The sequence below is a fragment of the Eretmochelys imbricata genome, chromosome 6 (genome assembly GCF_965152235.1).
Source record: "Eretmochelys imbricata isolate rEreImb1 chromosome 6, rEreImb1.hap1, whole genome shotgun sequence".
Lineage (NCBI taxonomy): Eukaryota > Metazoa > Chordata > Testudines > Cheloniidae > Eretmochelys > Eretmochelys imbricata.
Genome location: NC_135577.1, coordinates 1,500,739 through 1,516,294, shown reverse-complemented (window position 1 = coordinate 1,516,294; position 15,556 = coordinate 1,500,739). Strand labels below are relative to the sequence as shown.

At 45.0% G+C, this 15,556-nt stretch overlaps 1 protein-coding gene across 1 annotated transcript in view; it reads left to right on the top strand.

The window, feature by feature from the left end:
• Window positions 1–4,265, top strand: part of LOC144265870 (transmembrane protease serine 9-like) — a 29,822-nt gene extending 25,557 nt beyond the window's left edge. Inside the window, exons 7-10 of the mRNA XM_077818919.1 lie at window positions 1,997–2,159; window positions 2,343–2,614; window positions 3,140–3,309; window positions 4,002–4,265. Coding sequence (XP_077675045.1) covers window positions 1,997–2,159; window positions 2,343–2,614; window positions 3,140–3,309; window positions 4,002–4,265 — 869 coding nt within the window. The remainder of the gene's footprint in view (window positions 1–1,996; window positions 2,160–2,342; window positions 2,615–3,139; window positions 3,310–4,001) is intronic.
• The last annotated feature ends 11,291 nt before the right edge of the window (window positions 4,266–15,556 follow it).

The following is a 15,556-nucleotide window of genomic DNA, read 5'->3' as shown; positions in this document are numbered from 1 at the left end:
TGTTTCTTGAAAAGATGTCACTCAGCTGTGCTTACTAGCACAAGAAATACACAGCTCTAGACAAAATAGCCAGCACACTGACGTGCATCTCCCTGGCTCAGGTTCCTCACTGCTAGGGAGAGTCCTTTAGTTTTGGACAGAGCCCCCTGGAGTACCCCATATCCTTCACGCACAGTTCATAGCTTTTCTTCTAGATCATGGTGTTTTTCTCACTGAGCTAACTTTCTCTGACCTTGGCTGGTCCACAGTTAAACAGCAATCCCCTCCCAGCTATGAAAGCATGCTCAGCTCCTCCCCTCTCCTTCCCACCTCTTCCCTCCTTCTGCCTATAGTTTCCTACTTCTGTGAGTCTTCCCTCCGGGTTATGTGTCCCTGTCCCAACACCTGATTTCTTTGTTCTCCTATGGTTGATTGTCCTCTTCTCCTTCCTTGCACAGCAGGTGTAGAGACAGATCCTGCCAACCTCAACAAACCCAATTTCCAAGTTCTTTTGGCCTGAATGGGTAACCTTCTAGGGTCTAATGAGTGACCATTATACCTAGTCTTGCTGAACCAGCTCTCCCCGTTAAGAAATGTTGGATCCCACACAGAGGCTCTCCACAACCCAACGATTCCACAATAATGACTTCACAGCATCAACTGGAATTTGCAAGACATACGGGACAGATCCCCCAAATCTGGAGTGATGCAAGGAGAAGTGCCACATGGTCCAAGCAACAGGGCAGATAATGTCACTTAGCCAGAACACCCATGATAACCCTAACTCCATGATACCCTTATCCCTAATCCCCATGATAACCTTTGCCCTAAATGCCACAATAACCACAACTCAACCACAACCTCAAAGCCAGCATAATTTTTACTCCATGAGAACCTTCTCACTCTCCTGGGTACTATTTTTGGCTCTCTCTGCTTGGCGCACTCAGTTGGCAATAACATGGGGACGTGAAAATCACCGGAGGCCTGCATGCCATGACCTGGGCCATTGCATATTTTCGTTTGGTTTTCCAGGACGTCCATACTGGGGTGACACCAGGCAGAGCAGAATGAAAGCGGTCACAACCTGTTCAGCACGTTCAATTTAGTAGCACTTATTTCCTTGCTTGGGTTACCAGGAAATCAGTCCCTATTATTCTCTATAGATCCAGGGCGGGGCACACAGGTGTTCATAAAAAGCTGACCCAGAACTTTTTTTCTCCGGTCGGGCTTTGGTCGGAGCAGTGGAGGCTGCTGTATTTAGCCAAGACAGGTCTGGGGAAGGCTGAACCATGGGGCGTCTCTGCTCCCCACTGGCCCTAGAACTGCTGGTGATGACCGTATTGCGGGGTGAGTGTGGGGTGGAGATGTAGGGTCCAGCCCCTACCTCACAGGGGGAGGTGAGAGAGATACGGGTTGTGGGGAGGGAATTGGGCTAATGAATAACAGGGGGATCCAAGCCCTTGGCCCTTCATAGACCCCCCCCCCAGCCCATCTAGCCTGGATGGGAGCATTCAGTCCTGAGCTGCCCCACTCAGATCAATGGGGAGTGTTGATTCTTGAACCTACTGGTGGTAAATCAAATAGGAACACAGCTATGAATTTTTGCTGGAGCTGAGGATGGCAGGGCTGTTATGGGGCAATGGGCGGAGTTTGGGAATTATGGGTGGAGCTACAGGAATTTATTCCCCTCCACACACCTTCTTGGGTTCCAGCAATGCTTGTGCATAAACCCCCACCCCTAACATGCACACATTTATATCTTTCCCTTCTCTTTCTTCACGCCCTAGGTGCTCAAGGGAGTTGGAAACAGGAAGGTAAGACACTCACTTCAAAATGCCAGCCTTACCTGTCCTGGATTAGTACCATGAGAATGAGGCTGGGAGCCCGGACTCCGGGGTTCTATCCCTAGCTCTGGGAGGGAAGTGGGGTCTAGTGGATTAGAGCAGGGAGGGAGAGGGGCTGAAAGTCAGGTCTCCTGGTTCCTTGCTGATCCCATGTCAATGCTGTTCCCCTCCAGGGTGTGGCCAGCCCAGGATCTCAGGCCGAATTGTTGGGGGCGGGGACGCCCCAAGGGGCCGGTGGCCGTGGCAGGTCAGCATCCAGCACAATGGACACCACTTCTGTGGTGGGTCCCTCATCTCAGCCCAGTGGGTTGTGTCAGCAGCTCATTGCTTCCAATTGTGAGTAACTGGGGTGGGTAGGGACTGGTGTACAGACAGACGTCCTGCCTGGATCTGTGCCAGGCAAGCCACCTCATGCTGTGTTGCTGTGCGACGGGTCCCCAGCTTCCCCATCCCAGACCCTGCTGCATTTTTGGCCAAGTTTGCAAGCCATTTCATCATCCTTTTCTCCCCCAATCCCAGATCTGACCTTGTCTCTTCCTATCGTGTGAACCTGGGGGAGTACCAGCTCTCCTATCCCTCCCAGTGCCGGATCTCATCCCCTGTGAGCCAGATCTTTGTCCATCCCAACTACAACAGCACGTGGAAGTCTGCCGACATTGCCCTACTGCGGCTCAAACAGCCAGTGCAATACACCAATGAAATCCTCCCTGTCTGCTTGCCAGGCCCCTCCGACTCCTTCCCTGACAACCACATGTGCTGGGTCACCGGTTGGGGGAGAATAGACTCTGAGGGTAAGACCATCCCCCAGGAGGAGGTATGTACTATCACTCCACACCTGAAGCCCTGTGCTCCTGGAGCCCTGTGATTCCTGCAGCATCTTGCAATAATCCCTGCCCAGCTCTCTGCCGCCCCCTGCCAGCTGGCTACTCCTGATCGGCTGTATCCCTCACAGCCGTCTGTGAGGCAACTGATCCACTAGGCTCAGTTGGGAACCTTCTGCTTTCGATACAGATGGTCCCTGGTTCAATTCTTTGCAGAGGAAGCCCCCCTAGGGGCAGGGCTGCACAGATGGGGTTTTATGGTTGGATGTCAGTGCAGGTCTGGTAGCTGGGTGGAGGTGGGGAATGGATGCAAGGGGGGTGGATATGGGTGGAGGGGATGGGGATTGTGACATGGGGAGGAGATGGAGTGGGAAAGATGTCTGGAGGGGAGGAGAGTAGGTTGGGGAGGTAGTTGGTGACAGGAAATTGTCAGGCATGGGGGTGCATTGCGGAAGGCGATGGATCCAATACCCTGGTTCTCTCCCCCCCCACCAGTCTCTCTCCCACCCCCCAGCACACTTCAGGAGGTTCAGGTTCAGCTGGTCGGCACTGCAGCCTGCAATGCCCTCTACAACATCGACCCAGATCCAAAGATCGGCAGGGACCCCGTCAAACCCGACATGTTCTGCGCTGGCTACGCCGAAGGGCAGAGGGACTCCTGCCAGGTGAGAGAGGGCTGAGGACCGGCTGGATGCCGGTGAGCCCCAGCACAGCTCCCCGTCGCCATCTAGGGCCTGCAGCGTGTAGAGCGGCTGCTGCAGCTGTGGAGTTCCACAATCTGGCTGCCTCCGAGCAGTCAGGAGCGGCTCCGGCTTTTAGATCCATGTGGACTCATGGTCCCATGTCTAGGCCCCAGCTCTTGGAGTCCTGTGATTAGGACAGAGCCCCGGCTTTTATTTTTATTTAAAGCAATAGTCGAGTCTTTGCAGATGGATCGAAAAGAGAGAGAATGTGACTAGAAAGTAACCGTGGCCTCCCTGAGTCTGCGGAGAGCCTAAGCCAGTTTCTCTGAGATGGGGAAATAGCCATGCATCTTTATGGAAGCTCTCTGCTTCCAGCCCCACTGCTCTGCTTCCAGCCCGTCCTGAGCAGGGTTCTCTGCATAGGGCAGGAGCAGAAGAACACAGCCACCCTTCCTGCTGTGAATGTATTAGGGATCCCACCGTTGCCACCAATGCATCCTTCAGAGAAAGGTGGGGGGAAGGTTCATAATGCTCCTTTCACTTCTCAAGTGGGTGTGGCAAAAATATGTGGGTGGGGCCATGGTATGGTCCATATGCCTAGAGCTCCAAGGGGCTGGGCTGTGGATACTTGGGGCCAGGGGGCCTCACTAATCCCAATTTCTGTGCCCCTCTAGGGTGATTCTGGGGGGCCGCTGGCATGTGACCACAATGGGACCTGGCTCCTGATGGGGATTGTGAGTTGGGGGGATGGCTGTGGCAAGCCCACTCGTCCAGGTGTCTATGTCCAGACGGTGGCCTATGGCGAATGGATAAGGGGGCACACTGGCTCAGGGAGCCAAGTCAGCACCATGGGAAACTGCAAATCAGAAACGAATGATGCCAGACCCTGCTTCAGCAGCTTTGTGCTTCTCTTCACCACTCTCCTGATGTCACTGTGACCCCCCGCTTCCATTGGGATGCCCCCCGTCTCTCCCTCCTCTGTTCACCCACTAGTGAAACCTTGCACTGTGGGGGGGTTAAGATGCAGATAGGAGAGGACCTGAGAGTTACCAGAAATGCCCACATGCCTGAGTCTGCAGAGAGCCTGAGCCAATTGCTCTGAGAAGGGGGAGCCACCCTGAGTGTGACTGACGCTGTTTCAGGTGGGATCTCTCAGGGATCTGTTTATGGCCCTATGCTAAGAATATAAGAACATAAGAATGGTAATACTAGGTCAGACCAGTGGTCCATCTAGCCTAGTTTCCTGTCTTCCAAGAGTGGCCAATGCCAGGTGCTTCAGAGGGAATGAACAGAATGGGGCAATTATCGAGTTATCCATCCCCTGTCGTCCACTCCCAGCATGTGGCAGTCAAAGGTTTAGGGGCTCCCAGAGCATAGGGCTGCACCCCTGACCACCTTGGCTTATAGTCAGTGTTGGACCAGTCCTCCATTAATTTATCTAATTCTTTTTGAACCCAGTTATACTTTTGGCATTTGCAACATTTCCTGGGAACGAGTTCCCCAGGGTGACTGTGCATCATGTGAAGCACTTCCTTTTGTTTGTGTTAAACCTGCCGCCCATTAACTTCATCATGTGACCCTTAGTTCTTGTGTTTTGAGAAGGAGTAAATAACACTTCCCTATTTACTGTCTCCACACCATTCATGATTTTATGGACCTCCATCATAACCCCCCTTGGTCGTCACTTTTCCAAGCTGAAAAGACCCCGTCTTTTTTATTTCTCCCCATAAGGAAACTTTTCCTACCCGTAATCATTTGTGTTGCCCTAGTCTGTTCCTTTCCAATCCTAGTAGATCTTTTTTGAGATGTGGTGATCAGAACCCTACACGGGATTCAAGGAGTGGGCGTACTGTGGATTTATACTGCAGCCTTTTACTGAGTGATGAATTTAGGGATATTTTATTACTCCACCATGGGTTCAGCTCTGGATGCTCCAGTTTCAGGCTCAACAGAATGAAATCTCCTCTGTTGCTTTTCTCAAGTTTGGAGGCTGTAGGAACACACGTCGTCCAAGGATAATGACCACAGACACAATCCCAAGTATGAAGTCTTATCTGTACGACAAGTTTTATTAAAGCAATAAGTGAAGTGATTATGACCCAGGCATGTAGAAATCCTACCAGACCTGTGCAATAATTATAGCTGTAGTCATACTCACATGCTCAAAGATGTTCTTGGGTGCGATGGACCTCTCACCAATTGATCAGCTGTAGAGGGATAGTTCCTGCTGGGGTTTTTCCTGTGGCTATTCCCATTGTTATCCCACCAGGGAACCCTTTATATATTCATAGAATCATAGAATCACAGGACTGGAAGAGACCTCAGGAGGTCATCTAGTCCAGTCCCCTGCACTCAAGGCAGGACTAAGTATTATCTAGACCATCCCTGGCAGGTGTTTGTCCGACCTGCTTTTAAAAATCTCCAATGATGGAGATTCCACAACCTCCCTGGACAATTTATTCCAGTGCTTAGCCACCCTCAGAGTTAGGAAGTTTTTCCTAATTGTTAAAGAGCTTATTCCTTCACTCTCCCACTTCCCTAATCCTTCTCGCATGAACAGAGAGCAACAATACTTGAAGTCCGAAGGTGCAAACAATTTGATGTTTATTGGGGTGAACTTCCAGCAAGCTTAAATACAACTTCCTTTTCCCTTATTTTCGAATCCCAACTTACTTCCTGTTTGCCCCTAATTTATATAGTAATATTCTTAGCTATACCTTAACCAATAATTTTACTGAAATTTAACTAACCAATCCTAACATATTGTAACATGATTAGCTAACCAATTATATCCCACCACCTTAATTAGTTTACACCCAGCAAAATTAATTATACAGCAGACAGAAACAATCACAGAACCAGACAGAGACCATGCCAATAAACGACAGCAAAGTGGGAACTAAAATGACCAAACAATACAGAAGTGAGGATTTCACAACTACATCTATAAAGACATAAGGGTTTCCCAGCTGTGTCTATTGATAAGTGAGTTCTTACCAGACAGAAAACTATCAACCTCAATTTCCTTTTACATTTTCTAGGCACTTCCCTTTCTCTGGAGGTGATAGGCATTATCAGGACAGGGTTGTATTCCTAACAGCCCAATAGCACCTTCTTTCAATGTGACTAGTTTGGAATGTGAGGATGTGACCGGTCGCTTCGCAGCTTATGGCTGCCTCTGTCGCTTAGCCAAAGGCCTTAGCCTAAGAACAGGGCCTCAGACTGTCACAGTAAGAGAAGGACCTTACACCAGCAGACAGTGATTTTGATTCTTTCTTTTATACCTCTAACTAGCCAAGTGATAAGAATACACCTAAATTCTTAAAGTACAGCCTTTACAGACAGGCCTGAATATCTATATCCTAACACTGATGTCCAACCTAAACCTCCCATGTAATTCTAACTATGCTTAACACCTTATGCACTTGCATGAAGGTGTCAGCCCTCTTTCCCTTATCTGTACTTCCACACCCCATGAATGTTGGGGTACCCCATTTTTCATAAGTTGTTCAGAGTTCCTCTTATTAGCCTATACGCATGACATGTACCCTTCGGTCTGGACAGATATTTAAAGATGTTATTATCAGGTGTCTCATGGTCTCAGACAATACATTTGCAGTTTATTTCAATCCACTTTTCCTATTGGTACATCTTATGCAGTGACCTTGTGACCTTGTGGGCATAGGGTTATTCCTAGATTGCTCACTTATGTAAACTGTAGCTCACGAAAGCTCATGCTCAAATAAATTTGTTAGTCTCTAAGGTGCCACAAGTCCTCCTTTTCTTTTTGTGGATACAGACTAACACGGCTGCTACTCTGAAACCTGTCACTTATGTTAAGTATGCATAAGCCTATGGCCTAGTGTGGCTAAACTAAAATTTTACAGGTGTCAGTCTGTAGGCCTTACATTTCAGACATGCTTTACTTATATACCTAATACACAGTCATCACCCCTAAATACTCATCAATACTATACTTCTATAATCCTACCATTTAAATCTATGTGGCATACATTGATTATATAAGAAATAGCATATCAATTGACCATAACATCACATAATACAATGACAAATGGATGATAAAATGAACTAATTGACTACTGTCCCCCGCCTTGACAGGATGAATATTATGACCCCCCGCCCTCCAAAAAAAGGCATACTGTGGTACACAACAAACACTGTAATTAGTAACTTACCATTTATATGTACTTAAACCCTATATGTCAATTAAATCTAAGTGTATACTTGTAACTTCATTATTCTATACTTATTAGGGAATAATTATTTCTTCAGATATCAACTCATGCGGGGGTAAAAGACCTATCTGGCTTTAAGATTAAACTCCATAAGTTTATGGAGGAGATGGTATGATGGGATAACATGATTTGGGTAATTAACTGATCTTTAAATATTCATGGTAAATAGGCCCAATGGCCTGTGATGGGATGTTAGATGGGGTAGGAACTGAGTTACTACAGAAAATTCTCTCCTGGGTGTCTGGCTGGTGAATCTTGCCCACATGCTCAGGGTTTAGCTGATCGCCATATTTGGGGTCAGGAAGGAATTTTTTCTCCAGGGCAGGTTGGAAGAGGCCCTGGAGGTTTTTCGCCTTCCTCTGTAGCATGGGGCACGGATCACTTGCTGGAGGAGTCTCTGCTCCTTGAAGTCTTTAAACCATGATTTGAAGACTTCAATAGCTCAGACATAGGTGAGAGGTTTTTCGCAGGAGTGGGTGGGTGAGATTCTGTGGCCTGCATTGTGCAGGAGGTTGGACTAAATGATCATAATGGTCCCTTCTGACATTAATATCTAAGAAACTACTGTTCTCCTGGATTTTGGAACAGAAGTATATGGAGGTTCTGGAACTTGATGTGGGTTTATGTTAGTGCATATCTTCATAAATACTGTCCTCTCTAACATCAGCTATAGATGTTACAGGTGAGGTGACAGTAGCTAAAAGGGGACTGGAAATCAGTTGGATTGAACAAAAATGGGTTTTGACCTTTTTTTAAGTTATGGTTCTGATCTTTCTTCCCGTATAACATAAGACAAAAATAGTCCCTGCTTACTGGTTACCCAGCAACCAGAAATACAGTTCCCTTAAGGCAACCCACCCTTGGGCTCCGACCCAGACAGCCAAGTCAAATATGATGAGGATTACTGAAAATCTTGTTCATCCTATAAAAAGTTCTACCAATCCCAAAGGTTTGGCCACATTGTCCACCAGGTCACTGAATATTTCAGATCTTACCCAAATACACGCTTACAGCCAACTCTTATTAACTAAACTAACATGTATTTAAAAAGAAAAAAGAGAGAGAGTATTGGTTAAAGGATCGTTATATATACAGGTATTTGAATAAAATTCTTAGGTCATTTTCATAGCAGCAATGGTGAGCCTCAGAGTTGCAAAGAGTTCTTTCAGAATTGGTTCCATAGGTTATAGTCCAATGTCCAGTATCAGGGTGATCCAGACTGGAGCTGGAGACCTCAGTCTTGTGACTTCTTCCCTGAAGAAACTTAAGCAGATCTGAGATAATAGGATCAGGGCCCAGGAGTTCCTTTTGTAGTTCTCTGGCAGCCTCCGGACAGCAGGCATGCCTTGGGGGAATAATAGGTGACAATTGTGGCTTTGAAGTAAGACCTTCTAGTTCCTAAGCACCCCACATAATTAGCTGCATGGATTAGCATAAGACAATTGCCCATCTCCTGCCATTTACAGGTAGCTTACAACATACTTCAAAGAGGAATAAAGACAATGATATTACTATATTTACACTTCATCTAAATGTTAACACCTCCTTTTGATCTCTGAATTAATAGAAAGAAAAGGAGGACTTGTGGCACCTTAGAGACTAACCACTTTATTTGAGCATAAGCTTTCGTGAGCTACAGCTCACTTCATCGGATGCATAAAGTGGAAAATACAGTGAGGAGGTTTTTATACTCACAGACCATGAAAAAATGGGTGTTTATCACTTCAAAAGGTTTTCTCTCCCCCCACCCCACTCTCCTGGTGGTAATAGCTTATCTAAAGTGATCACTCTCCTTACAATGTGTATGATAATCAAGGTGGGCCATTTCCAGCACAAATCCAGGGTTTAACAAGAAACTCTGAGGAATTAACAGACTATAGTAACAGACAGGAATTGTTTAGTTACATTGTTAACCTCTAACAAGATATAGGTAAACACAGACTACTGAAATCACGATCTTCTTCCAGTTCTTTAACAATACAAGTCTACATTTCAAAGCTCATGTCTATCTAACACGGCTTTGCTAGCTATTTATAAGGAATAGCCCTAACTGCGATTTACATATTTCCCTAACATGTCTTTAAAGGTTGAATTTGGGTCATGTAGCCTATAAGTTGCTTCACCCTTTCTGGCTCAATGTCACATCATAACATTACTAATTTCAATTACATGTGCATCTTTCCTTTCTAACAACTGTTTTAGCTGTAAATTTCACAGTGGATATATGCACTTGTCTTAATTATAACTTGATAATCTGGGTTGCTGAGAATGGCTGCTTCATTTTCAAAATCGGGTACCGGAGGTATTGTTGCATGTCCGACAACTGCAGGTACTTGTGGCTTAAAACAGAAATTTGGACTTGCGACCAGACTTCTAAGATGATCATAATAGAAGTTTTGCAGTTAGTTATTACCCATTATTGTCCTACTTCATTATAGGTCACCCGCTCCATAGGAGATTTTAATTTAGTTAGTTGCACTGGACGTGATACAAGTGTTGCACTGACTTTCAGTAGGTTCTGTTGTTACCTTTCCAGCGGGCCATATAGGAGGGTCGTTACCTCAAACACAGCTCACCTGCAGATCCATTGATGCTGTTTTTAAAAGGACTCTCTGTGTTTGGGCATCGTAATGGTACATCACCAGCAGATGCACTTGTTCCTCTAGATGCTGTCTTCTAGGTGACCAATAGGGTGGACAGTGGCTAATTGATCCAATACATCCTTATTTGGATCAAACATGGGCAATGATCACATGAACGAGACATATAAGGACCTTGAAATGTCACGTTACTTAAATAATATGTGTCATGATTCAGATGTGGTGTCAAGATACCAAGTTTCTAATTGCACAAAATATTATTTGTTTACATTTAATTTGACATTTGACTTTCTCTCCTCCATGCTTTTGAATACAGTGTGGACAATACCAATTCAAGATCTGTTTATCCCTAATTAATTCTGGCACTTTTCTCAGTTCCAAGAATTGAAAGGTATTATCAATAGTGTCCATTACATATTCACCATATTCTGCACAAAAAATTTCCTTTCCCATGTGATTTTTTCCCCCTGATCATTATTATATTTTACCAGTTGAATAATCTGAATCTGAGTATAATTGAATATTTTGGTTATTTCATGCATATTATACACCATAAGTCATTCTTCAGTTGCCAAACCATAAATTCTCGGTAACATGGGGTTAATTACTTTCTTAGCTTCTTTCTGATGTAATGCCATGTAATTAATATGTCTTTTAATTTTTTCAATATCCACCTGTGATGCTGGCAGACCAGGTGCTAGGTCATGCGGAAGCCCGAGACTAATTTACTTGTGTACTAGTATAGAGCAAAGTGATTTTTAAATGTATAAGAGCGTATTTGGTGTTTAAGCTTCATGAAAACTAATGGGACGTTACTTGTATTATTTTCACTTATCTATATCGCATTACAATGTAGTAGCAAACATTTACATAGTGTATACCCCCGTAACTAAATAACCCGGCAAACAAAAAAGAAGCCTTGTGGAATGCAAATAAAGAACTTTAACAGAAAAGTGCTAATTTCAAAGCAAGTGGCCATTGTGTGCGATGACTGGAAGTCAAAGACTCAAAATGCACCTCTCACTCTCCATCATCAAAGGAAAAGTCCAAGTGTCAGCCTGTTTTCTGTGAGAAGAAGATATAAGTATGGATTCGAGGACAGATCCTGGATCTCTGGACTATTTGGACTCTTCCAGGGAAGTGTACCAGATACAAAGCAAAGATCCCCAGAGACAATCTGGGTACCCTGGAAAGACTTCTTGGAAACTGACAGCTTATTACATCACTGCCACCATTTGGACTTACAAACTGTGACTTACCTGTGCCTATATTTTGCCTGCTTTAACCTCTCAATAATGCTCATTTCCTTTTCTGAGCTTGTCAGCCTTTAAATAGTTTATTATAGAATTGGCTACCAGTGTTGTCTTTGGTGTAAGGTCCAGAGTACCAATTTATGTGGGGTAAGAGACTGGTCCCTTGGGACTGGGAGCAACCTGATGTGGTGTGACTTCTGCTTTAAGTGACTTTTTATCACAAAGTCCAGTTTGCCTGGGTGGCAAGATACACTGCAGCATCTAAGGGGTTGTCTGTGACTCCCTGGTAAGACTGCTACAGTGATCCAGGAGTTTACGTTTGTCACTGGCTTGGTGAAATCTAATTATAGACCATACCACCAGCTTGGGATGTCTTCCCTGTTTTCTGACAGTCTGCCCCAAGGTAGGCACTCACGGCCGTGAGCCACTCCAGAGAGCGTGGCATTGGCATTCCTATTCCAAATAAACTTGTAATACTGTTTAAAATTCCAAAAAGGATTAATTTCTCATTTCCTTCTGGGAACATAAAGGTTGGCCTGCATATTGATACTTAAATTGTCAATGACTTGTACTCGTGGTGAATAAACAGTAACCTTATCCTCAAGAAGCACTGGAAAGGATGATGTGACATTTGTCTTCTTACAATAGCTAACTTCACTTGTTTGCCAATTAGATCAATTTAGCACAGCAGGTATGGGTGTAGCGGTCAGACCACTGGCAAGGGCTATCGTAGAACTCCACATTCCACAGGGTCCTGTGAACCATAGTCCTTCCCCACTGCTTTTGCCTCTACCGCTACTATCAATTATTTGTTAATAACTTTTACACTTCCCAGAGATTTAAGTTGGATACGGGCTTTACACTCTCCTTCATTTTCATAATCTTGGTTACACATATCAGTGCTTCACCTTCTACTGAGCTTTGACATTTGATTTTGTTGTCCCAGAATCCATATGGAATTCCATCAGTTATTGGTGCAGATTTATCTCCAGTTATAACATATGTTTTACATCCTCCTCCTGCCCCCTACCCCCGGATTCCTCGATTAAGGGAGAGATTTTTTTCCAATCTACAAAAGGCATTTCCTCATTTTCTTCAACAGTAGAACCTCAGAGTTACAAACCCCGCGGGAATGGAGGTTGGTCGTAACTCTGAAATGTTCGTCACTCTGAACAAAACGTTTTGGTGGTTCTTTCAAAAGTTTACAACTGAACATTGACTTAATACAGCTTTGAAATTTTACTATGCAGAAGAGAAATGCTGCTTTTAACCATCTTAATGTAAATGAAACAAGCACAGGACCAGTTGCCTTACCTTGTCCATTTTTTTAAAACTTTCCATTTATATTTTAGCTTACATTTAACATCGTACTTGCTTTTTTGTGGAGTATTTTTGTTTTGTTTCTTGTCTCTGAATGCATAGTTCTGGTTCCAAATGAGGCGCGTGGTTTACCCGTCAGTTTGTAACTCTGAGGTTCTACTGTATTACAGAATACTAGCCGTGGAAGGGACCTCAGGAGGTCATCTAGTCCAACCCCCTGCTCAAAGCAGGACCAATCCCCAATTTTTGCCCCAGATCCCTAAATGGCCCCCTCAAGGATTGAACTCACAGCCCTGGATTTAGCAGGCCAATGCTCAAACCACTGAGCTATCCCTCCCAACTGAGAGTGCCAATTCAGACAAATTGCTTAAAGCAGGGCAGTTATCGCCCAAGGCTGGGGTTTCTATGCACACCAAGGCAAACCAAACCAGCCAGCCAGAGAGGACTTTGGTTTTACCCCACTGGCTAACCACAAGTCACACAAGCAATTCCCTTAGACACTCCAGTTTCCCAGTATCACTCATTATGGGGACAATGGTTATGAAAACCAATACCCCAGTAAAAAAAAAGGGTTCTCTCAATCCCAAAGGACCAAGCCGCAGACCCAGGTCAATATACAAGTCAGATCTTACCCACAAGTCACGCTGTTGCCAATCCTTTAGAATCTAAAGGTTTATTCATGTAAGCAGTGTCAGGACGAGCTCCACCCTGACATCTGGTGGTGAGGAGTGGCAAGTTGTGGAAAAGAACTTCAGGGGCTGATCTCATTTGCATAGGCACACCCACCCCGCCTAGAATGAGGCCATAGCTGCCTAAATGGTCACTTTGGCTGCTGTGGGATCCCCAGTGTCTCTGTTATTGGGGAAGGAAGAATAAATTGTTATTACCCTGGTTTTGGGAACTGTGCTTGGAACTGTACTTGGCCTTTTGTTATGATGGAGGGACTCACCATCAACTAAGTAGCACTCGCTAGGCAAGGGTCATGGGTTCCAAAACTCTGTAGAGAGAGGGAGGCTGGGGACAAGTATTAATACTTGGTGGTATGGGCCTCTTGGTGAGGGCCTTACATGCTAATTGCACTTCCTCCTCTCTCTACTGTGGCATATCAGAGCTAATTTTGATTCTATTAGGAGTCTAGTTACAGGCTGCTGAGCTCACTTTGGGTTAATGGTGCACCAGCAGTGAGGCTCCCCTACTACAAGCTGAAATCACCGAGTGTTGTGTTAAGTAGTGGGGGAGCCTGAAGATATATTGTGGAGCAGTTTGCGGGATGGCTAGAGTGCCTTGTGGACAGGCTGGTGGAGCAGTCCATAGGACGGCGGGAGCTGCTGGTGGGCTGTGGAGCGGAGTGAAGCAGTTCATGGGGCAGCGAGCGGAGTGAAGGCCTATGGAGCTGTGGGGCGGTCAGCTTCAGATCATGTAAGGTGCCTCTTACCCCCGTACCATCTCCACCCAGGTTGGGAGGTAAAGCTCTGCAGATAAACTTTTGAACTCTGGGGCTGCCCTGACCAGGGCCAGAGACTTTTGGGTCATTGGACTTTTGGGACTTTGGGTGAGTTGGGGTTGCTGGACTCAAGAACCAAAGGGAAAGGGCATGCCCCAATTTGCTTGGGGTGGGTTTTTTTTGCTCATGGGTTGTGTTATGAATCCTGTTGGTGGTGTTTCCCCAACATAATGCCACATTGTTTCTCTCTGTTATTAAAAGGCTTTTTGCTACACTCAGACTATGTGCTTGCGAGAGGGGAAGTATTGCCTCTTGGAGGCGCCCAGCAGGGGATGGTATATATTTGTCCAAGGTCACTGGGTGGGGGCTCGAGCCGGTTTGCATTGTGTTATTGGAATGGATCCCCTAGATATTGAACCCGGCCCTTGTTGCTGCCAACTCCGACTGGCAGAAGGGTTACATTCATAAAAGGAAAAAGATATCGATGAGAGCTAGAATTGGTTAAATGGGATCAATTACATACAGTCATGGCATTTTTTTAATGTGAAAAACTGGGTCAAGGATTTCTCTTGATCAACATCTGGGCACACAGGAGGGCTCCCAGAATACAACAGGGAACGTGGTAATGGAGATAAGATCTGTACTGGGGTCACTATTATATCCTTGCCCTGCAACAACAAGGTCCAGTGTGCCAATCGAGCATTAGACACCTGTCCATCCTTGACTCTATTACAGTGCAAGAACTAGAGGGGTGTATGGCTTACAGAGGCTGTTTTTGCTGACATGGCTTTGCTGCAAAAGCCTGCCATTTCAAATTGTCCTTACTAAAAAATACCAGTGCTAGTCTAAAACATGGGGTGGGGGGACTTTTTTATCACTATAAATTACTTTTATAAACAGGCTTTCTGTGGTTTTAACCCTAGGTTGTTTCTGCATGCTCAGTTTTTATTGAAACACATATGCAAAAGGGCTAAATGAAAAATTGCTTCTTCAGATAGACTTGTTTTTCAAAGTGGTCTCCTTCTTTTCTAATCCACTAATCTAAAAATTGTTCTCACTAAAAACATCAGGAAACGCTCTTAAAGAGTTTATCCCTTCACAAGCCTTTCACTTCTATTTGTCAAAAGCTTTAACAAATTACTTTTATAAACTAAGTGGTTGTGGTTTTAACCCTGAGATCATTTCTTTTTTTATTTTACATTGTTAATAAGATTAGTTACAAAGCAATGTCTTCTTCACATAACGAAAGGAAATGTTTATTTTGACAAGTATTTGGTATAATTTTGTTTTAAAAGCAGGCCTAGGGCTTTCTTGTTATGTTCGGGCCTTCTGATCTCTGATCCATTGACTCACAGA